Source organism: Takifugu flavidus, chromosome 5, assembly GCF_003711565.1.
Source record: "Takifugu flavidus isolate HTHZ2018 chromosome 5, ASM371156v2, whole genome shotgun sequence".
In the NCBI taxonomy this organism is placed as follows: domain Eukaryota; kingdom Metazoa; phylum Chordata; class Actinopteri; order Tetraodontiformes; family Tetraodontidae; genus Takifugu; species Takifugu flavidus.
This window is the reverse complement of record NC_079524.1, coordinates 11,640,133-11,663,697: the sequence shown is the minus strand read 5'-3', so window position 1 is coordinate 11,663,697 and position 23,565 is coordinate 11,640,133. Positions and strand designations below refer to the sequence as shown.

General features: G+C 46.7%; 1 protein-coding gene across 1 annotated transcript in view; it reads right to left on the bottom strand.

The window, feature by feature from the left end:
* galnt9 (polypeptide N-acetylgalactosaminyltransferase 9) overlaps positions 1–18,953 on the bottom strand; it is a 52,867-nt gene extending 33,914 nt beyond the window's left edge. The window contains exons 1-3 of the mRNA XM_057033309.1: positions 17,839–18,953; positions 10,438–10,618; positions 2,802–2,968 (exon numbers count right to left, since the gene is read on the bottom strand). Of these exons, the coding sequence (XP_056889289.1) occupies positions 2,802–2,968; positions 10,438–10,618; positions 17,839–18,079 (589 nt within the window). The 5' untranslated portion in view covers positions 18,080–18,953. The remainder of the gene's footprint in view (positions 1–2,801; positions 2,969–10,437; positions 10,619–17,838) is intronic.
* Positions 18,954–23,565: the final 4,612 nt, after the last annotated feature.

The window sequence follows — 23,565 nt, the reverse complement described above, 5'->3', positions numbered from 1 at the left end:
CTGTTGAAAGGAAAGATTCAACCGCAGGTGCTGGAAAGACTTTTGGAATAAGTGATGTGAGCCCACCAATCATCAACTCAGTCCAACACTGATAAAACTACAAATCCGGCCTCATCGTTTCCATGCGGGAAGGGGGGTAAAATAGTGACAAAGCATGTTTTTACTTCTATCTTTATCAGGACTTCCACTGTCATGATGCATTCCCTGACCCCCGAGCCAACTTTTGTCCCTCAAACACCCCTCTGAGGTAGTGAGGACCAAACCAAATGAGCTCAATAATCGGCTTCAGCTGAGACGCTCACCTGCGGCTCCTCCTGCTGCACACCTGTCCATCATTAACTAGTCATGCCCACTGCCTTAAAACACCACCTCTTCTTGAGCTTCAGGAATCCCTTATCATCTGACTCGGGTTCTCAGGGTTCTTACTGAATGAGTTACTAGAAATGTGTATTCTGGTCCTCACTTTGAATCATCTACAAGAAGCCACACAGAGAAAAAGCTCCTCAGTGGAATAAACCCCTCAGCCACTAATAAATGTCACCAGCTGTCCCAGCAAAGCCAAACGTGTCACCGCAGAGAGGCACTCATGCCTCCGTGCGTGATATATTATGCCAAGAGTGAGTGTGGCTGCCCCTCTGCTGGTCTCCTGGAGACTTGTTTAAATGAGAGTGGACGGACGGAGCCTTCCAGGAAAGGTCAAGCAGTCTCCCTGGCATGTTAATTGTTTAAACCCTAAACAGAGCAGCTCCTGTGGAACAGCTCCAACATCCGTGCCAATCAGCATCAGCGTGCTCAACAAACATGCTCTAGACGTCACGTGATGCACGGCGGTGAACCGCACCAGCAACCTTAACATCAACCATCAGCTTTTTATTCAGCAAACACAAAGAGTTTTATTCAAGTCGACTTTTGTCTCCTTTGTAAATGGAAATCAGCATGTGGAATTGTTATTGTCTTTATAAATGTTCTGTTTAATAAGGTCAGAAGGTGTTAAGATGTTTTCTTTTGCGTTCTCACTACTGAAATGGCTTCATCAAATAAGATCTTCTTCATAAAACACCAACCAGGGGCACAGATTATTATCAAAATAAAATCCCATATTCCATGATTTTAATTTGCCCACTTCTGGAGGGCAATCAGATTCTGAAATACAACAAAGAAACGTAGCTGACAAAGATCAGAGTGCGTCGTTGACTATTGAACATTAAATGCTTCATGAATCCTCATTTCTAAAACTGAGCAGCTCCTCAAAACTGCTGTCACACGTAATTGTAACATTTAAACCCTTCCCGTCTGCTGCTTTCCGTGACCTTTACAAGCTCCGACCTTCTGAGCGTCGGGTCTTTCTAAGAGAGATTGAGGTTAACGGATGACTCGTGGCTCACGTGCGATCTCTGGTGATGTATAGATTTCCTCCAAACCACAAACAGAGCCTGTCAAAGAGTTTCTTTTTATCTTTGACCTTGAGTGTTTATTGCTGGCTGCTTTAGTCCAGCGTGACAAACAGGCCTCTTTAAGCTCCTGTCTGTGTGTTGAGCAGCAAAATCATGACCCAGACAGTTTGGACCTGGTTTAGATGGGCCACCATCAAGGCGGTTTTAAAGCTGGTATATATTTTACAGGTGCTTCATTGGCCCATTCGTCCCAGCAGGTCATTAATGGTGCCGCTCGCTGAATGGACTGGGCCCAGATTAAGCAGTAAAGTGTTTAAAAGGGAGAAGAAAGAGACATGTGGAAGAATCACAATTAGTCTGGGAGAAAATTAGTATTTTGATTGCAGCAGCAACAGCAGCCTGTTTTGATGCTGATATCATCGGAGTGGCGCCATCGCATTAACTCGGTACTGTTGCAATCCATCGCTGCTCAAACAAGCAACCAATCAGTGCCAGATGCTTTATGATTACAACACTGACAATGCACGATATGGTACAATTTCATTTCAAGATTTAATGTGTTTTCATACCCCAAAAGGTCTTTATTCGGTTGTTTTTGGAAGGTAAAATGCTGACGCACGTCCTCTGTAGCAGCTTTTCAGGCTGAAATAGACGGGATAGGAAAGTGCTCCTTCTGCCTGCTTGCTAGCTTATAATGGCTAACTGAAGACCGTTCAGGCTCAGAGGGGGGCAGAGACGTGCATGTGGCGACTCTTGTTCTGGCTTCTTTCACTCTGTTATTCATGTCCCCTTTTCCTCCACCAGCCTGAAGGAGGCAGGCCAGTTACAGCCTGCCAGCTGAATGGGGGCCAAGGCTCGTCTGGAATCTAGTTCAGCCTCCCTCTATTCTGAAAACTCCAAAGCTTCGGGGACGTGGAGCAGAGCGTCGTCAGCCGCTGCGGGCGTCATGCTGCGAAGCCAGCTGAAGTGTTCACCCACATCGACGTGAAGACAGTAGCATGCGGCAGTTTAGTGAGGAAAGACGAGACAAATCCCATCCCTCGTTTCCCTCCTTTCTTCAAGTCTATTTTAAAGGCAGCTGCTAAAGAGTTCACCCTCAGGGTTTCAGTATCCCTTCATCCGCTCAAACCGAAACCCCGCACAACACTCCCAAAAGTGTGTCACATGCAGAGGCAGCATCGGAAGCGCTTCGCCGGCCCGATGCTGCATCATTTATACGCTACTAAGGAAGACAAACGATGACAAATGGAGCATCAGTATGAAAGAGTAAACTTACAGCACGAGACGGTGACAAAGTGCTGGTTTGCAGTAATTCATTAAAGCGCACAAATGAAACGTCCAGCAGCCCAGGAGTCCAGCCCCACACTATAACATCTTTTTCTTCTCTTAAGCAAACAGAGTTTTTACCGCTGTCGCTGTTGTCGTCCACCAGGATTATCTCCTTGAGCAGGTGAGCCGGCGTGTGGTTGACGACGCTGTGGACTGAGCGCAGGATCACCGACAGAGCCTCGTTCACGAAGATGAAGACCACGGAGATCTGAGGAAGATCCTCGGGGTACGTCAGCTGCTTACACCTGTGAGGATGGAGTCGAGGCAGTTAGCATGTGCTAATCAAGCCTAGGATGAGTTTGAAAACTGATGGGCTGAATGCAACGAGACAAGATAACTAGATTGATAGCACCACCTATGTCATTTATACGAGGAATCATTGTTCATTTCCTTATATTTAAAACTCTACATCTGAGCCTGATGGGCTCCAGTTAGCTTAGACTAGAGGAACAAGTGGAGCAGTCGGTTGTAGCTAAGGTGAAAAGATGATTAAGCATGATAAAATTTAAACATTCCTACGGATCCCTGAAAAACTTTCAGCAAGTTCGGCTGCTCTGTGCGGGTGAGTCGGTCAGGGTGAGTTCTGGAATCGAAGGTTTTTAACAGAGAAAATGCTCAAGGTTTCATTCCTGGTGTATCCCCCACGGTGCCGCCTTACAGTTTTCTCTAAAAACAAATGGCTGAAGGCTGGCTGTCTCTCTGCTCACCACGCTAAACCAACCAGGAAATAAATCCACTCATCTCAGTTATCGTTTGAAAGTGCACATTCTTCAGATGTTACAGAAGGAAACCTCAGATCCAGATGTTCTATACTGTGAATTCTACTGCGGTACAGCCTTACTGAAAATCCATAACGCTGAGCTCAAGCTGTACTCCTCCAGCCTCGGGAGAGAGAAAGAATAATGCTTATTTTTTTCTTGGTTGGTGAGATTCATAAAAAAACACCTATTTTGTAGAGATTCCAGAGGCTCGTGGTTGCCTGTAAGACATTATAGCACCTTCAATCTGTTGACGCATCTATTAACCACGTAGAAGGTTTTTATTCACAGGTCTGCCGAGGCTCAGGAGCATTAATAATTAAGCAGGTATTAGGCTGTCTGCTGAACTTCCTCTACATCAATCAATGGAGCTGCTGAACTCTTGTTTTCACGGTTGGCTGCACTTAGCCAAGCGTGTTTTTCTTCGCCACCAACACCGGAGAGAAGGCTGCTGCAGGCTGGCTGATGGAGCCAGGGACCCTCTCCTGCCGCTCCTGAAGAAACAGAATACCTGGATTCAAGGGGTTCTTAGAGATTATTCATTAAACTTGGAGGATTAAACAGTGGATTTAGCCTCATCCTCATATGTTCAACCTCTGGGCCACTGGGGAGCTAAGAGCAGATCCTCTTAGAGGAATGAAGGAGAAAAGCGGAATGTAAAATTGACGAACGGGGGAAAGCAAAGATGAGGGACACTCTGGTGTTCACTGAGTTCAGTCAGACAGAAACTGTAGGTGCCCACTGTTAGCATGTAACTAATGAGTTGTTGGGTCAATAAAGTGCATTTTCACTCTGCTGGAGGTCAAGCCAATAAGTCCACCTGATTAAGGTTCAAAGATCTTGGCTGCCCCTGCTGGTGGGATCCCATAGCTGCAACAGAAAGCCTACTCCTCCATGATTTGAGCAGGACTTGAAAGAAAATCAGTCTTGAAAATGGCTCTAGGTATCCAAGCCATCATATCTATACAGGCTATACAGCTCCTCAAGGTAGGTTTTTTGATTTCACACACACAACAGTGTTCGAATTAAGGTCGGTTTTCTGTGTGCGCTACCGTAAACGCATTTTGCTTGGAGAAAACCTGCTCATTGCTCTTTCTCCCATGCTGTGAGCCATCTGAACTCTACTGGTTTCCAGTGCGCTGATACCCCAGTGAACCTGGAATGTCAGCTTGAGTCAGCAGCATGGTTGGGGTCAGGCCACGGGGGGACGGCTGCAGCAGATGGAGCCCAGCACGGTGCTGAAATTCCACCCTCCCCACTCCTCAGCAGAGGTTTCTGTATGTGTGCGCACATGCGTGTGAGGCGCACGTTAGCAATTTCTCACCTTCCGTCAACAAGCATTGGCAGGGGATAATGTAACACAACTCAACAGATGGTGGCATAATTACATATGATATTGTACAGTAATTACTTGCCACCTCTCAATGAGAATGTGTTAAGAACATTTCTAAAATTATTCTCGCAGCTGAGCAGCGTCTTCATGATGTAGCGCCGAATCCCATTTAAACTCGGTTGAGGAGCCTTGTTTCCTGGAAACAGACAGTTAGCTGGAACCGCAGGAGCATTATTATCTTAGCTACTATATACTAAACCTTCCAATATGTTTTATGCGCGTGGGGGTGGATGTGAGTGGTGCACTATGGTAACTATCTATCCTCAGTTTTTGTTTAGTCAGGAAGCGCAGATATGCTGTTCATCTTTATTTATGTTAACTATGTCCTACAAGTACCTGCGAACCATTCAAACATCATTAATTTCACGCCTAACGAAATGGCTTCTAGCAGTGATGTATCGGACCCCTTAGTCTTGTGCCTATAGTCTCGCAGACCCAGTAAGCGTCTGCGTGTGCAGGACTGAGAGCTTAATTTCATGCATCGCTATCAATCACATGCATTGGTGCAGCCCACATGTGTTTGACAGGTGAGGCAATAAAAGGAAAAGTAAAGCAGAGTGTTTATGATGGAGCGTGGCGTATACGTCGGGCTATACTCTAAACCCCGCTGTGGCTCGCTATTCATCAGGAAAAAGTGTTGTGATTGATAACCCCTCTGCTGCATCATCTCCATCCCTCTCTGCACATTTATGCTCCCCTTCGGTAACTCTTTTGTTCTCCCTCGCAGCTTCCTGTAACGCCGCTCTCAAGCAGCGTTGCCAGGTTTATAAATACAATAAAGTAGCTGGCGGAGAGACGAGGAAGAGATCCAACCACGACACAATTTATGTATATTGATTCTGTTTTGGGGAGGATCACAGGCCCGTTTGGGTTACGGCTCCATGTGTTTTCAGCTCTTGGGGTTGAGCGTTGGGACCTGCATGCAGATTTACATGCATGATGATGAGTTTGGATGCGTGCAGTTCTCAGCTCACGTGAAGTGTGTTCCTCAATCAAAGCGCACACCTGTGGGTTCTGTTGCTTAGCTTCCAAATGCAAGCAGGCGCGTGGGGTGTAAAAATGCAGTCAGGGCTGACATTAGGAGCTGTTTTGTTTTTTTTACAACTAATGGTCGTAATGGAGCTGTTTTTCACAATTACAGCTGACTTTCGAGTGTGTGGGAGTCCAGTCTGCAGTCCTGAGGCTGTGGTTTGGCTCCTTGGATTGGGTTCCAGTGGCTTCTGTGACACTGTTTCTGTGGTTGTGGTGTAGATGATCTTGTCAGAAGCCGCCTCATCATTTGCACTGAGGTATATTTCCAGTGCTGAAATCATTAAATGTTATAGTACTTCCATTCCCCTACGTGCTGAATTCAATTCCGGCCATCATTCGGCCTTAAATTTCCACCTGGATGCAGAAGAAAACGCTTGTAAAACTGTAACGGGATGAATGATTGACTCATCTGTGCCTAATGGGACTGCACTGGCTGGACAGTGCTCATAATTTGAACCGGAACAGGCTTTGACAGAAACAGCCTGCTAGATGAAGATGTATTCCACTCCCCACTCCCCCTCTCGCCTCCTCCGGCAGCTCGGAGCCCAGGCCCTTCCCTCTGACATTCTGCCCGCTGGCTGCTTTTATTTGCTGTGAGATTTCACATTAACCTCCTGGACCTCATGCCGTGCAGGTAACACCAAAGCAACTTTCCAATCCTCGCTGAAAGATAATGGTTTACCTTGTCATTTCTCTACCCTCCCCCCATCCAGGAGATAAACTCGAGCACTGGAAAGAGCAGCAATTTGTGGAGGGAGCTCCGGAACCAAGACCTTACGATCCCATTCCGTGCTATCAGACGCTCGAGAGATGAGGTAAGCCGGTTTTCTTCGGCCTCACACCCTGGTTATCACCCTCCCACAGGCTGACAAACACGGACCGAAGGGTCATTGGGAAAACTGATCATCTTCTCTGCTCCAGTTTGGGATTTGACAGCAGTTGCAAGAAAACATGTATCAAATCATTTGCAAAGTGACAACAGTGATGAAGGCGCGGCGAGAAGCAATTGAATCACAATTGGCTTGCGGGAGGGAAAAATTGAATAAGAAAATAACCGTTCGTGTCCAAAAGCGCTTTTTCTTGACAGACAAGGTGTATTTAGGATATTTCATTTCTTTGATGTCCATCAAATATGGAATCAACTCGCCTACCTGTCAATATTGTTTCCCCTCCAGCAGTAGCAAATAGCAGGCTCTGACTCGCCGTGAAACAGCGCCCTTAAGCCCTTTCAAATCGAGAATTGGAATCTTGGCAGATTTGCAGGTTTAGCGAGATATGAGAATTGTTCGGCAATAGCTTTAACGGTCATCAGAGCCCGTGAGGACTCCTGATCAATTACGAGCCCATTAAACGTGTCTGGATCCTGTATTAAGCCTCACTTCTGCAGCGCCGTCTTCATTTTTTACCCATAGGACATAATTATGGAAGCACAACTTGGAACCAGAAGCATTTGAGGCTTTCACCCATTTGCAGAAAACTGCAACAGCTACATTCATCCAAATGATCTATAACCTACGCTAGCAACCCAAGAGGAGCCAATTAATCTAATCAGGATCTGGTGTTTATTGAAGACATCAGATGGCAAATAAATGCGCTGTATGTTTGTACTAGTTACTTCAGCATCAGTTACTAATGCCCATATTTTGGGTTAAATTTGGGAACGCGACACACCGCTGAGTAGTAGAGGTCTGATAGAGTTACATGGTGGTTTTGTGTAGACGTGCCACCATTGACTCAGCCACAAATTGAGATTCTGTGTCTTTGTATCAAAAATCTTCATTGTTCCTTCATCATTCCTTCATGTTAAGCAGATTCCACTAACATAGAAGATGTTACCCTCTGGTCTACCGACCCCCTCGGGTTATCTCTGCCCACTGGGAGTTATGGTAGGCTCTCGGTGTCCTCCCTGTGTCAAAGTTGTTGACATCTGTCCACATACAAGCGGAGCTTCTGCTGACTGAGGTCTTCCTCTTTGACTCCCACATGTCTGTGTGTCTTCTGGTTTAACCTCTATTGCCTGGATGCTAATTGTTGCATTAATCAGTGCGTGATTGGGAAGTTTCTCTTAATCAGCTGGTAAACGTGGGTCATAGCAGCCTTCACGTCATCTTACATTTCTCCTACTCTCTGTTTGTGGTTGCAGGAGCTCAGTCCCAACCTATCAAACTATACATGCCAACATAAAGAGCAGATTCATCACATTATAAGTTAAAACACCTCTTTTAGCAGAATCCCACCCTTTTTAGTACCCTTTTCGCAGTTCTTTAACAGATTAAAGGCAGGAATTTCCTGGAACCTCACATTCCGGAGTTGCTCTCAGCTGATTTTATTAATTAGCAACCCCCGCCATTTTTAACAGCACCCCCCTCCTCCCTGTCCCACCCCTGGAGCTCCGAACACACCCGGACTGAAACGAATTGTCATCCCCGCTAAAGTCCTCAGAAGAGCCTCCCGGCTGTCAGATATGCTCGCCGTGCTTCTGCCTGTCACCATTGTTCTTTGAAACTGTGTGAAATAAATGCTACTGGCAGCCCTGATTATCCCCCCACCCTCAATGCTGTCACTGTATCACTGCTGCAGTTGTGTGATATTTGGGTAAAAAGGGGCATTTAGGGTGCCAGGCCTCTGCAGCACAGCTCTAATCATTTCATCCACGTTCTTTCATGTTGGGATTAAGCGCATCTGAGGTTGTTTTCCACGAGCTGACCCACCATCATGGGTTCTTCTAAGACCCCACGGATAGAATGGCCACACTGCACTGACACAATTGGGAGAAGGACGGATGGAGCGAGTGAAAGAAATGAAAAGGATGATGCAGGGAGGAAGAAGGGAGCAGCGGAAATCTTCCCCAGGACAATTTTAATGAGTGAGAGGAGTTACGTCCCTGGCAGCTGCTGTTAGTGTTCATGTATAAAGGGTTAAATGCAAAGAGAGCGATGAAAGATTTAATTAAAACAGGGGTCATTTACAACACAATCTTTATGTTAAAGGAGCGGCAGATAGTGGCGCATAATCTCCTAATCTGCTGAATGTTTTACTCTTAAAACTGAAATTATTATTTATATAGTTTTATCATCTTCGGCAGTCCAAAAACCAACAAATATTTATTCCACAGGTGGTAAACCTGTATCTTTATAGCTAATATTACAATATCTACAATATCTCATCTTAGCTCGGTGTCTCTCTCTGTTTTATTCAGCAGAACTGGATTTTCTACAGATGCCGACGGTATATTTACGAGGAAATTAAAAAACAAATCATAAAATGTGTGTTCTGCTGTTTTTCCGACATTGTTACATGATATCTTGCTGTGAATCAATAAAAATGAAATAAAATGGAGTAGACTCGCGCTCCCTCAGCTCTGCTCAGTTGCCATTTCAGTCTAGACGCAGGCCTCTTGCTATCAATATTAGAATAGATTTGACACGTGCTGATGCTAATCACAAATAAATGGTGAACATTAACTTGTTTATAAAAGTTTTAGGCAGAATATAATGGAATTTAATTTTAAAGCGTATTTAATTAGTCACCTCAAGGGTGATTAATCCTAAATTAACACACATTATAATGCTAGTTTTTAAATAATTTTGTTGAGGTAGCTGAGGATCGTTAGCAGCATGCAAATAGATATGCATAACGAGTTGGTCAGAGGGAAAATAATTTCTAGCTTCAATTAAAAACTTTTGCAACAATTAAACATATTCAGGGAAGTTTTTAATGATGGGTTGCCTTTGGCACAAATTAAATCAGTTGTTGCTTTGCTTGTTTTTGGGAACAGAGCTCAGGCAAAGGTGCACAAGAACCAGAAAAATAGGATAAATTCAGGTTCTAATTTGATCAGAATCTATAATTACATTTAAAAAATAAGTTGTTAGTGCACGTGTGCGGTGGTCATCAAAAGGGTCGCACGTGTTTGATATTCTGTTCTTCTCCACCAGGTTTGAATCAACATCCTCCACTCAGCCATCTAATAAGGTGAAACCAGAAAACGGCAGCAGTCGCTAAAGTCTTTGCCAAAGAAGTCCTGAATAAATCTGGAGACACCAGGTAAATATACAACACAGCTCTTTAAGTTAAATACAGTGGAGTAAAAACCAAAGCTACGGGTTTCTCTGTCTTAAGACATCTGAGAGCGGCTCATCCCTGGAGAGGCAGGAGAGGACGCAGCAAAGTCAAGCCGCCTCGCTGACTGAGTGCATCCTGTTCTCGCCGGTGCCGGATGCTCTCTGGAATAAACATGTGGTCTCTTCCTCAGCCGTGTAATCCGCAGCACCTCTGAGCATCTTATCATCTCCAACTCACCTTTTATGAGTAATCAAGCAAAGAGCACGGTGCTGGAAAAAAACCCTGCTTCTGATGGGAATGACACTTTCTTGGCATAACGTCCTGCCTCGGGACATGTACTTTCACAAAAATAGAACCGATCGGCTGCAGAGGGGATTAAACTGTCTAAAAACCATACAACCCTGCCAGCGGGGGGGATCAACATGGTGCTAGAGCTAAAAAAAAACAGAGCTATAGGTGGACGTACTTTTTAGGCCTGTAGTCGGGGATGCTGCGGTCCAGAGAGATGCGATCGCTGAGCTGAGCATTGTAGCCGTATTCCTCGTATTTCCCTTCAGCGTCCCGGCTGTCTTCTCCCAAAGTGGCGGGAGCCCCACCTTGTCCGAGTCCTCCGGGTCCCTCGACAAGCCCCATGGGTTTAGCCAAACCTGAAATGACACAACAGAAGCCTACTTTTAGTTTTGGAGCTCTGGCTTCTTAAAAAGAAAAAAAAAAGATAGCAGAAATAGGGACCGAAAGATGGGGGGGTGAAAAACGGTGAGATTTGACGTTGATCCGTATCGTGGCCATTCTGGGACCCAACGGGATCCACCGGTGTAACCGTCCTCACACTGTCAGTGAGAACGTGCAGCCAGGCGGACACAGATGTGAGACAGGTGAGCGGAGCAGAAGCTAAAAGATGCTCCAGCAGAGAGGGTCGACCCAGACCCAGCTGCCACAACACAGGACAACCCCCCCCATAAAATCTGCCCTCTGTATTTTAAACTCCGCGCTCGTTACCCACCACGTGCTTATTGACTCTCCACACACGTGCAGCAGAGACGCTGGTGTGTTTAAAGCCGGCAGATGGAGACGATGCCAGCGAAGAACCGCATTCACGCAGGAGAGCGCAGGTGCCAGCTACAGTTCAGGCTGATGATAAATGGAACCAGAGCAGGAGCAGCTGGTGCGTCTGCAGAACTCCAGAGGTCACCGTGTCGCTCTGCATTCTGCTAACCTGCTCGTTTTAAAACAAGGCCCCCTCTGTTAGGAGGGACGCGACGCGCTGCAGTGTAATAAAACACGCGTCATAAAAAGAAGCAGGGTGGCGAGGGAAACTGTCCGTTCAGCTCGACTCAGCAAAGCTGAAAAGCTGCTTTCTGGACTGACCGCGAGGACCCGCAGAGATCAAACCAGCCCAGGAAGGACAGACGGGTGCGTGCTGGGTCTGAGAGGAACGTTGGGTATTCCAGCGGTGACATGTTGTGACATTCAGTACGAGAGGTGCATCGCTGCGTCTGCTGACAATCTATGTGCAGGTAACAGCAAACCAGCTGAATTCCCAGCGGGAGGTGCAGCAGGGGGCCACAGCACCCACCCCCACTCCCACCCCACCCCCACAGAGCTATTCCATATAGCTCAAGGTTGCCTCTCCTCTCCCGCTCACTGTCAGCTGTGGCATCTCAGGCAGCAGCAGGAACATGCAGATGGCTTCAAACGCTAGTTTTTTATGCTGTGACCTATTTGGTCTGTTCATAAAACACACTTTTACACCAACAGCTGCACTTTCAAAGTTTTAGAAGAGCAGTGGTGCACTCCCTGCCACGGTTTCATGATGTAGTTCAAGCTTGAAAGTCTACTTTTAAATAAAATCACCTGCTTTGGTGGGCGCCATTTTCTTTAGCTTCCTTGGTGTTCTGCAAAGAAACGCAGCTCCAGATTTAATAGGTTGGAGTTAAACTGCTGTCATCGGGTGTAAAAGGTCACACTTCCAGAGGTGTTTGCTTCTCTCCTTGGAAGATGGTGTAAAACTCCAAGATATGCTCATAATATGCAACATTAGCACCTTTTTGTATCCGAGGGCTTGATTAGCAGCAGAGCTTTATGCTATGTTCTTAAGCATTTGCACACGTTTCCAGTCTGGAATCTTCCATTTTCCAGTTCAAATTTCAAGGGAATTGTGAGGAAATGTCAGATGATTGTTTGCATATTCTGTAGAAGAACCCGCCTGAGTCAGTTCTTCAACAGATGGATGCACAGACAGCACGTAAACAACAGGCATCATTGAGTGTCTCAGCTCCGTGTCGGCCCCCCAGGAGCCGTGGGGTTTTCGCCATGTCTGGACGGCCTCAAAGCCTCCACTGCTGCTGGAGATTTCTAATTGCAGCTGAACGGCCACAAACCATCTCCTCCCGGAGCGGGATTTAGGCCCCCCCCCCCCCCGTTCTGACTGATGCGGCGGCATTTCTGACAAGGGTGCACGTCACACGAGCCATCTGGCACAGGCCGCCATCCGGAGCTGGGGGCCCGGTCTGGAGGGGCCGCCTTGGAGGCAGGATGACGCCTGCCGAGTCTGTCTCCTTTTCCTTCCGCTTCCTCTGAGTGAAACTATTATGGGATGCGAGGGCACACTCAGAGTGATTCTGGGCAATTTCGGTAAAACTTCCATTAATCTTTCATTTGTGAAGCTGTAATAAACTAAACTAAAGTAACTGATGTTCCAACGCGAGACTACAAATGATCCCTATAAAAACAGTGTTAAAAGCACTTTTACTTATTTACTTATTTTTCTGGTGGTTTTGGGGAAAAAAAACGATCAGTTTCAAGTCAACGTGTACTTATTGTAGGTATTTAAATGTCAGCTACTTTTATTGCATCTTTGGAAAGGCCTGAGGTTTGCTCTTTTAAGCTCGTAAGAAGCAGAAAATCAAAACTTGGACTCCAGACAAACAGAAATAAAAGCTTTTAGTGATGAATCTCTAAAGGGCGTCTAAATTGTTGCCTTTCTGAGAGGAGCGGGGTCAACCTCGCGCTAATGCTGCCGGGAGCAAGAGGACAACCTATAGCTCTCGGAGATAGAATTGTACATCGCTGCGACGCTTGGGAAGGAAGCAAGTGAGCTCTTGGTCGACTGCAGCCTGTAACCATGGTGAGCCCACGCAAGGAGAAGAGAGCTTTCCTTCATGAGTCCTAAAGTGTCAGTGGCACTCCAGACGCCACATTAGCTTGATGCTATGTCTCTTTCTCCACCTCAGAGTCAGTTTGAAGTAAATCTTTCAAACGCGGTGTCTGTCGTCATTCCAGACGCTCCATCTGTCTGGAAAAACCTCGACGGCAAACCCGCATCGGGTCTGAATTAAGCAGCACCCCTCCAGAAGCGGCGCGTGTGAGATTGAGATTGAGAGTCTGGGATTTAAGGACGACCTCCAGTTCTGATGAATGATGCAGGAGCGGGAGGGGATTTATGGGTGACCAAAGCGTGGCTGAGATGCAGCGCCGCTTCCAAATATTGATGATGAGATGGGAGGAAAATAAGTGCTCCTGGAGAGGCATTCAAAGGCCGAAACACGCGGTGAAACATTAAAGGCCCTATCAACTCGCCGCGACGTCTAAAGGCAGCAGCTGCTGACGTGATGGAGCTGCAACCGCTGCCGTGCAACCACTCATTTGTGGTGTTTTAAAAGTTCTAAAAAAAGGAAAACCCTGTTCCTACAGCCTGTAAATAACACCTCTGCCTTCTGCTGCCTTTGTCTGGAACATGTCAAGTGCGTATTGGGTGTGATGTCATGAGCGCCTGAGCAACCAGCCAGTTTTCCTCACGATACGCCGCAAAACATCGAAGCAGGAAACCGGAATTTACAAACCTTGGATCAAAGACTGAGAGAACTTCCCACAAAATCTCAATTTAGCAGCGAAACAATCAGGGCGCATCCGCAAATATTTGCTTTTGGCTGAAAATTTCAAAGACGGGCATCTGCAACGCACCAATTATCAGAGAGGCCCGTGCGTGTGGAGCTCTGCTGTGGGTAAATCAGATCATTTAGTGTCTCTAATGGGATCACCAGCCAAAGCTGGGCAAGTGTAAATAAGACGAATGCTCACTTTGTGTGAAAAGGCCATTATTGTCAGAGGCTGACTGTCGGGTTAGCGGCGGAATTCATTATCCCGATTCCTCAAGACTGCACTGAATTGATTCTTATCCCTCTCTGAAACGGTTTTGTCGAACCCCAGCCCTCATCTCCGTGCCATTATTGGAATATATTTCATTTCATCCGGCTGAGACGCCGCGTCCCCACAGCAGCCGCCATTACGCGCCGCATAACGACGTCAAAACACAGGGCGATTCCTATCATTAAGATACCGGCGGAGCATAAAGCCTGTGTCAGCGCGGAAGAGAGACAGTGTGACATTTCTCATCAACTCTTTGCTCCAGCGAGCTTAGCATATAAACAGCACCGGATTCTCCGCTATAATTGGGCATTACAGATAAGAAGCATATCTGGCGCAGCAGCTGGGCCTGTGAGGCTGCCATCCCATCAGCACCTACGCATGGCCAGAAGGCCGAGGAGTGACATGCATGGCTGATGACAGTCCCGACAGGAGCGCGTGCTCAGGGACTACCACCTGACTCCTACAAGGTCAGAAGGACATTTTTCTTTCCCGAGAGTTCCCTGGATTACGGGAAAAATTCGATTTTACGTTTATTTCTGTGCGATAAAAACGACGCCGCTGCAGTCTGTCAGCGTAGCTATTTTTACGACTCGGCGATGAGTTGCATTAAACTCCACCCCCCCCCCCCCCCCCCCCCACACACACACACACACACACACACATCCCTGTGACAACTGCGCCGCATGTTTTGGAAACTGCAGCCGCGTTATCCTCATCAGAAACTGTCACATCAGGACGAGTTGATGATTTAGCGAAACCCCGACAGGACTGGATCATCTGCATATTTGGATAAACGACACGGTTTCTCTCACAACTGGTCTCCAAGTGTCTCTAAAAATCTTTTTGGTGCTGTGATGCTATCTAGCTAGCTGAAACTTCTGTTCCAGAACACAACTGATTATCTCTAGAATATGTCACTGTAAAATATTTTATTCCAATGGAAAGAAAAAAATGGCTTTCTGGCCGGGACTGTGGTGGAGATCCAATCATTGTTTTTGAGCTGAATGATAAAACTGGTGCGAGGTCTTTTTATTTTAAAAAAAATGGAGCAAACATTCTCTTTCCCAGCAAAATTTAGACCATATCTCATGATAAGGGCTCGTTAAAAGGCGCTTTTGTAAATATAAATATGACAACGTAGAATTATCCAAGCAGAGACAAACTCTGGTGAGAGAGAAGGCGTTTGCTAGCATTAGCCCCGAGCTTCTGCCGCCAACGAGTCTGTGCTTAAGCCAAAATCACAGGTAACAACCGAAACGTGTCCATCTTAAATTGGAAGCGCATCAGCCTCTGAGCGTGGCTTAAATTGTTCATCTCTGTGTGTCCAAGCAACAACAGCAGCTCCTCTTGTGTGTTGCCTTCAGTTAATCGCGGGTTCAGCGGGAAAGTCGGAGTGAGGAGGTATAAGCTGGTTCTAATGGAGTACTCAAGGTCAAAATGCTGCTTCATAAGCTTGCTAACAAGCTTAAAGCCCCACTCATCTGATTACCCAAAGACAGCAGCGTCCATGTAGCGCGACAGCGCCGCTGATAACCGTAATTTGCCTCAGTACCGAGCAGCCCGGAAGCATCCCAGCTGTTGTTTTCTTACCGGGACGATCTGGTCACCATTCATCAGAGGACCATAAAAAGGAATTCTGAGACTTGTTTATGCCCTTCAAATCTAATTGGACCTTTGCTGCAGCTCTCGTGGCACGCCAATGGTAGGCAATAAACAACAAAGGAAATGGGCAATTACTTCATATCGCTGCCGGACATGGTAATGGTTATTGGCACTCAGAGGCCTGCTCCTGCCGTATTATTCCCAGTGGCCACAGAACATGTCGGGATATGAAGGTGTGATTAAGTGCCAGTGAAGAGTCACGACGTGGCAGCTTCCCTCCATCATATGGAGTGCAGCTGATTCCTTTTTTCATGTCAAATAGAGGCGAGTCAAATGTTGCAGATTAAAAACTGGAAAGTGGATCTCGCCGTCCGAGACCGGGGAAACACATCAGGGCACCTTCTCAGACTTTCAGCTCCAAGAAAACTCTTAGCTTGAGAACTCGAACTGCACGTTCTCCACATGTGAAAGTGTATTTCTCAACTTTTTGGGCTAATGAGACACTTCTGAGAGTCTTTTTTAATGATGCTGCTATGAGGACAACAGTTTTGGCTGTTGATTTAGCGTAAAACAAGCTTAATAATAATAATAATTGCATCCAAAACGGACACAATGGGAAGCGATGTGAATACTTTAAGCATCATGCATCTACTGCACTCAGCTATTGTTTCAGTGTCTAAAGGATAAATAGAACTGTTTGCATCCCTCAGCAGTGATACTCTGGGGTTCTGTGATGATTTTTAAATAATTCCGTGTCTCTAAGTGACCGCGGGATGCACTGAAGTTTTCTGGGGGGGACCGTGCCTGTTAGCTGGATGCCAGAGCCCGTGCATAACTCAAAGTGACAGTGCGACCCTTTAAATAGCTGCCCGAGCTCAGGCAAAATACTAATATCATGGTAGTCCAAGGTTTGGAGCAGTGAAACTATGGCAACGCAGGCCCCTTTTGGAAAATATGCTCTCTTGCATTCACTCACAATTCCATTCAAAATGTTCTTTTTAATCAGGGCTGAAGGTACAAATCTGCGCCCTCTGCTGGTGGACGGTGCACCCTACATCAACAGAGACAAAACCGCCTTTAACACAAAGAGAACACCGAAGACAAAGAGAACACACAGAAATAGAACCAGAGACTGTCCTTGCCCACAGAGCAGAAGTCCTCCACTAACAGTCTGCAATCTTTCAGTGCCATGACTGGCTGATGACCAGGAGGTTTTTGGTTTTTATTCAGGCAGTGAAAAGGCAGAATGAGAGGTTCTGTTACAAACCTTCCCTCAGAATACATTAATTAATATCTCAATCAACACTCCTGCATTAAAGGTGCATGTGTGATATTTCTGTACAGCCCTGAGGATGTGCTGATGTGCACCTCCTGCATGGCAGATAGAGAAGGATGGCTAATTATGGCCTTGAAATCCTGATACTTTTTAAATAAAATGCTGTCGCTTCATAAATGTGTCTGTCTTAATTACGATAATTATATACTGGGATGTCTATGATGACTAACTAATCCATCATCATTTAACCTCCACCCACCCTCCGCTCGGGTCAGCGGCGGTGCAGGAGCCTTGAAAGCTACTTTATGTGTCATTAACGGTCGTGATTGTGAGATTTGTGAGTCACGTGTAAGCCAAACTGATTCGAAAGATTGCTACTGAGGAGACCAAACCCTCCCAGCGGAATAATGGCCGTGTAATGAAATACAAGTCTGTCAGCCTCTTCTTCAAAACTCTGACTGCTTGTTAAATCTGATCTGTTCCACCAAACGCTGCCTCGGGTGAGACAAATTACATCCGTGTGCAGATCTGTGCACATCAGCAGTCAAAGGCACAGAGTTTGACAGGAACCAGCGATGGAGAGCAAAAGTGGCGTTAAAGAAACCGCCCAGCAAATATAGAATATCTCTACACTGTAAAAGATCGGTTTGCTTGTTCACTGGTTAGCACTTCAGAGGCTGCAGACCTTAATCCTATCTCATGGGGGAGATGAGGCTTATAGAAATGAGGCTGAGAGTTGTGCACGAGCGTGCATGCTGCACGTCAGAGAATGAATAGTGTCCTGGTGATGACCCCAGCTTTTGCCAAAGTTTGAGCTGCTGATGTGAAGCTGCTGCCTACCGTTGAGTTGGTTGTAGACCACATCCTCCAGCCTCTCCAGCCTCTGGAGGATGGACTGCCTGTCCACTAAGTTGGAAACTTTTCCGCTCCTGGCTCTTAGTCTCTGGTCGGAGATGCGCCCGATCTGGATCAGCTCCTCGGAGCGGTCCTGGATCCTGCAGTAGACTGAGAACAGGATAATCCCCACGAACACCAGGATGTTGACGGTCAGCAAAGTTTTGATTTTGCGTGCCACAGCCATGGAAGAAGGATTGGGGCTGGACTCCAGTCAAGCCCAGAAGCTGCCCGCGTGCGGTGGCCTGCTTTGCCGCCTTATTCCGGGGCGTGCGGGGGTTGGATTTGTGCGCGGTGGAGGGAAGGTCAGCCTGCCAGAGGTCCTGAAGGAGACCCGTTCAGCACCTCGGACAGCTCGGCAGCCTGTTCGCGCCTCTTCAGCGGGGCGGCGCGGGCGTCACATGGAGGATCGGAGCGCTGCTGACGCGTTTAGCCGACACGGAGCTGCACACGCTGGCTTCAGCTACATACTACGAGCTGAAACGACGCTGTGGACAGCAACATTCAGATGCAACGCATCTCTCCCCAGCAACGGGACAAGCCGCCAGTTCCTTAGCCCCAGTAAACGAGCTCCATCTTCCATAAAATGCGCTGAAATAATCGCTCGCATCGACTCATCCTGCTGCCTCCGCGTAGCTCTGACATCCCCTCTCACAGAGGCGGTGTGGTCACTGGATGCGTCCCGCTCTGTCCGGAAAATATGTGCATGCTTCATAAACAAGGCGGCGTTTGGCGTCTCTCTCCCCCCTCTCTGCGTCGCTCCCCTTCTCGCTCTCTTTCTCGCCCCTCTCGTCCAGCCTTGCTGTCAGCCGTCACTCCATAGCTGCTGTTGGCTTCGAGCACCGTGAAGATCAGCGTGAGCTAAGAGCAGATCTGCCCTCGTCTGTGGTGGCAGAGAAGATGCAGGAGGACTCTGGCATACTGTCTCCCCTCTCCTCCCCTCTCAGGGAGAAGCAGCCGCCGCTGCGTCCTGACGTTTGGAGGCACAATCATGAATATTCAAGAGCCGAGTTGGCCTCGGAGGGCAAGATAAACACCAGAGAAGCCTTCTGTTAACCGTGAACAATCTCTGATCTCACGTACTGAGGGTAAAAGCTTAAAGGTCGGTGCCTCCGCATGTCAGCTTTAGGTTTAATGTCAGTATTACGCAACTGCCCCGCCACAAGTGCACGGCAACCTCGGGACTGTAATCCCTTTCCCCCCCCCTACGCGAATCTCATCCCATCAACAACTGCACCGACTAAACAAGCTCCTCTGAATTTTAATATTTCATAACAGAAGTCATTAGGTTCAGCTTCCATCCGCCTGACATTACAAGTAACCCCGCGTTTCACGTCTTAACCAAGAGCAAAAAAAACCCCACTGAGTTATTCCCATGACACAAAATAAAACCTTTTCCAGATCAGACCCAGATGACAAAAAGTTAATCAAGCAAAGTCCAAACACTGGATCCCCCCCTGCTGCTGCACCCTCACCTCATTTCCATTTCCAAATGAGTTATTGCTGAAGTAAATCACGCAGAGGGAATTGGGCCTGGCTGTGGAGCCGTCCTCCATTACACAAACACAGAAATGGAGGCGCATTTGATTGATTCCACCTCCATCCCACCAGTGAAGACCTCTTTCTATCATGTTTGGGCTCCAGCTTCACTGTAATCCAATATCTTGCATAAGTGTCATTTGTATTGATGGGCTGTCCATGTCTTTGATGAGGGGGGGGGGGAGGGACACCCACCTGCATATCTCAGGCCTCTTTAAAGGCCTGATGCTGCCTAAGCTTTTATCTTTATCTCACATGTAGAAAAAACAGCCTGATCGTCTACAATGCTGTTCCATCTGAATACGGAGTGACCTTTAGATGCAGCTTTATTGAGACGTTGAGTTTGGGGTCTGCAGAAACAGGCAGCCTGCGAAGCGCTCCGTTGTGATGAGACCTCAGCGCGCTTGTTCACGCAGCAGCTCTGAAGGCCCGGCAACCTGTACGCGGACACGTGGGGGTGCACAGAGGAGCTCCAATCACATTAACCTGCCTCAACCCCTCTTATTCCACTCAGCTTCTCAGCGTCAGCTGCTTGGATCAGTCGGGGGGTGCAGGAAGGAGGGTGCTGCAGAACCACTGGGAGCATCTGGGTCAGTCAACCATATCGACACACAATGAGCTGCCAGTTTGTGCTGATTCCTTTAAAGCTGCTGTAAAAGTAAAACTTCTGCAGATTAAAGCGTTCCGATGGTGAAAGAACCCAAAATGTGTGTGGTTCTCTGTCTCCTCACAGCAACAAGGTCCCGGTTCGAGTCTTTCCCACCTTGTGTTCAGTGAATGTGGTGTGTACCCCGCACTTTCTCCACATTAACACGTGCAGAACACGTGTTTATTACCAATCTTGGCCTCTTTCTCGAGAGTCTAATATGGGACTCTTACCTCTGGAACAGTTTCCTCTTCTCTCGCCCTCGAGGTGATGTCCTCAAAAGTCGGGCCGTTGCAGTCTGACTTCTATTTTCCACAGCCATTTTCAGCGGGTTGAATTGTGTGCCTCATTCCTTCTATGACTGTTAAAAAAGATGCTAAATTGGATCCAAGTAACTGCACTCATGTCATTCTCTGTGGGTTTATGGTCAGAAACTGACGCGCTTCACATTCCCCAGTTAATTCATTACTACTATAGAATATTGACTTGCAGCTTTAAAAGATTAATATTGGGAAACATCAACTAGTAAATATAAGCGTGACTCAAAGGTCATGTCCGAAGAGAATATTACCTGCTGCGAGAGTGGAGGCTCTAAAGGCTCCCCTGGGTGACCATTTAGTTGAAAATCTTTCACACTGTCCGGTTCTGGAGTGTCATGGTCGACATGGTCGAGACAGGATGCTTTCAAACAAGGACAGCCAGAAGTCACCAGATTATAGACAAACAAACTGAGCTGCTCCTCTAATTTTAACACCAGAGTGAGAGGTCGTCATAATATCACATCCCACGTTTTTGTCTTTGGTCTCTTTAATTTAATATTCAGTGTATCCTGAACGTCCTTGCTTTGGAATGAAAACTGCGCCTTTGGACATGTGCTGATTGAAAAAAGACCTTGGCGTCTCATTAAGAGCTGTCAGTATTCAGCGAGAAGATGCTCAGCAAAAACAGCACCGAAAAATTGGAATATCTACCTGGTAAATTATTGCAGTCTTTGCTACTCTTGGAAGGAGTAATTTTCATTAAGATTTTCCAAGGTTGTTTCTTCCTGGGAGGAACTAAACGTGTCCTCCATTCGTTCAGGCGCTGCTGAACCTGCATAGCATCAACGTAAACACGGATGATCTAAATCACCAGCTGCTCCACCAAGGTTACTGTGACATTTGGGGGAGAAAAAAAGGATAAATCTGACGCAGCAGAACAGTGTAATTGATGTAAATGGACAAAGAAAAGAAATAGCATGCGTGTCCCTGATCCGCTGTGCACGGACTGGCTGTGTCATTTCAAGAACGGCGTACACACTCGCCATACTCATCCGCCACCGCTAATGTGGTGCTGTCTATTTCGCTAGCAGAACTAAGTTCATACATTACCTCTTTTGACCTGCAGGCTAACAGCTAAGCCCCAGTTCTGTCTGCCTTAACTTAGCTAATTCACATTCTACCTCCAGCCACTTCCCGGCACTCTGCCGCTGCCGGTGCTGCTGCTGGAGCTGTTGATTTGCCTGATGCCTTAACTACATTAGAATAATAACCCTGTGGATTAGAATGTGCTGTTCCGCTCCAGGCAAATGCTGACATGTCTCTGGTTTCCAGATCCAACATAGACGGCATGGAGGAGAGGGGGCTCAGCAGTCTGATGGCGGCGGAGACTCATTAATGTCAGGACTAACAAAATCCACTAGGACATCACTGAATGGAAAATAGCCTTAAAAAATGTGTTCAAATTTTAAAAAATGCGAAATATAACACCTTCATGTAAGCCTGCACAAGGAGGCACGAGTTGGCCAGGCTGCTCGGTTGTAGAAGGTGTGGAAAGAAACGAGGGCACGGAGAGGTTTTATAGGTGAGTTGAAAGATTTCCTAAGTGGTCCTGAACTTGTCTGGAAGCCAGTGAAGATGGATGAGGGTTGGGAGGATGGGCTACCAGGGCTTCGAGCATGTGAGGACTGCAGAGGTCTGGACTCGCTGGAACCTGTCCAAGACTCTGTGGCAGGAGTCCTAACAGGATGATATGAAGTTGTGGATGTGGGATTGGACCACAAGATCGGCCGTGGGTGAACCGAATCTAGAGAAGTTTGAGGTGAAAGAAGGCAGATATCATGACCTCAGTTTGAACTGAGGATGACATTAAGATTGTGGATTTTTGGGGAAGGGTTGGAAGCTTTCAAAGTAGCATCTTAGCACCACAATCATGGGCGTTGTTGCCATTTAGTTTCAGATTGTTGACACAAAGGTTTTGATATCATGCAGAGAGGTGAACAGGGACTTGCAAATCTATAGCTGAATGAAGCTGAGGCCATTTTTACAACTTTAGCAAAGGAGGGCTATAATCACACTTGGGAACAATCTGGGGAAAATTCTGTTGATTTTTATGCTGATTAAAGCTAAAATTGGCATGCAGATTCCAAAATTGCAGTCACTTTTTTTCCCCTAGCACTTCACATCTTTTTCCTCCTCAGCTTATCCTCCAGATAAGCAACCTCCCACTGATTAGCTCTAGTAAGACTTGCCAGCTGATTACGACTGCACTCATCTACAGCTACATGAAAACTTGTTTGTGCAGTCACAATGGAGCCAGTGTGGTGAGAGATGTGTGCAGCTTCTACTAGGTCACTACTATCAATATCCGATAGGGGATGCTTTGAACTATAGCATATCCTATAGTTCAAAAACTTGTCAGACCTAACAACAAAAATTGTGTACCCCCGTGTGATTGAAGAGTAAATTGTCTGAGAACAGAGCCTTGAGGTGCTCCACAGTTCACTAAAGCTTGGTGAGATTGTAGGTGATGACAAAATGTTGTAAGTGGAAATGATTTAATATGCTTTTGAAGAATATGGTTAGCACCAGCTGCTAAATGCACCATTCAGCACTGGAAACGTTTAAACTACAGCTACATCTTCCTGTTACTGAGGTCGAGGTAGGAATTTGCTAACATGTACAGGTTTCTGCATGACCACGTCAACTGAATGATTGAATATAGCGGGAGCAGCATGAGACGGGCTTGTCAAGGTCTGGAAAAACAGCCACAGAAGAAGCTCTGCAGACCCCCACCCCTACAGGTTTTTGTGATTTATGGCAGAAGCCATTACACCTTGCCACCGTACGGGTGTCAGCTATGGCAATTAGAAAAGAATAATGGAACATGGAGCAAAAGGAATGAATCCCTGCATCAAGAGAAAGAAAAAAAACTAATCAAAGACAAATGGACTTTCCATAATACCTCTTCATTATGCTGGAGAGGAAATTGTTTTGAATGTGTGTGTGCACCTCAACTACAGGCTCTTTCTCAAACAAAAGCCATTACTCTGCTGACACCTCCGAGTTGTTTGTAGGCTGATTGATATTCAGCGCGGCCTGTAGCCTCAGACAGAAAGCGAGGGTGCACCCGGTGGAGAAAAACAGCCATTGTTACAACAAAAGAAAAAAAATGTTTTTAAAATGCACCTGAAGAATTCAGCTGAGCCCAGCACTTCCAGAGAAGCAAAA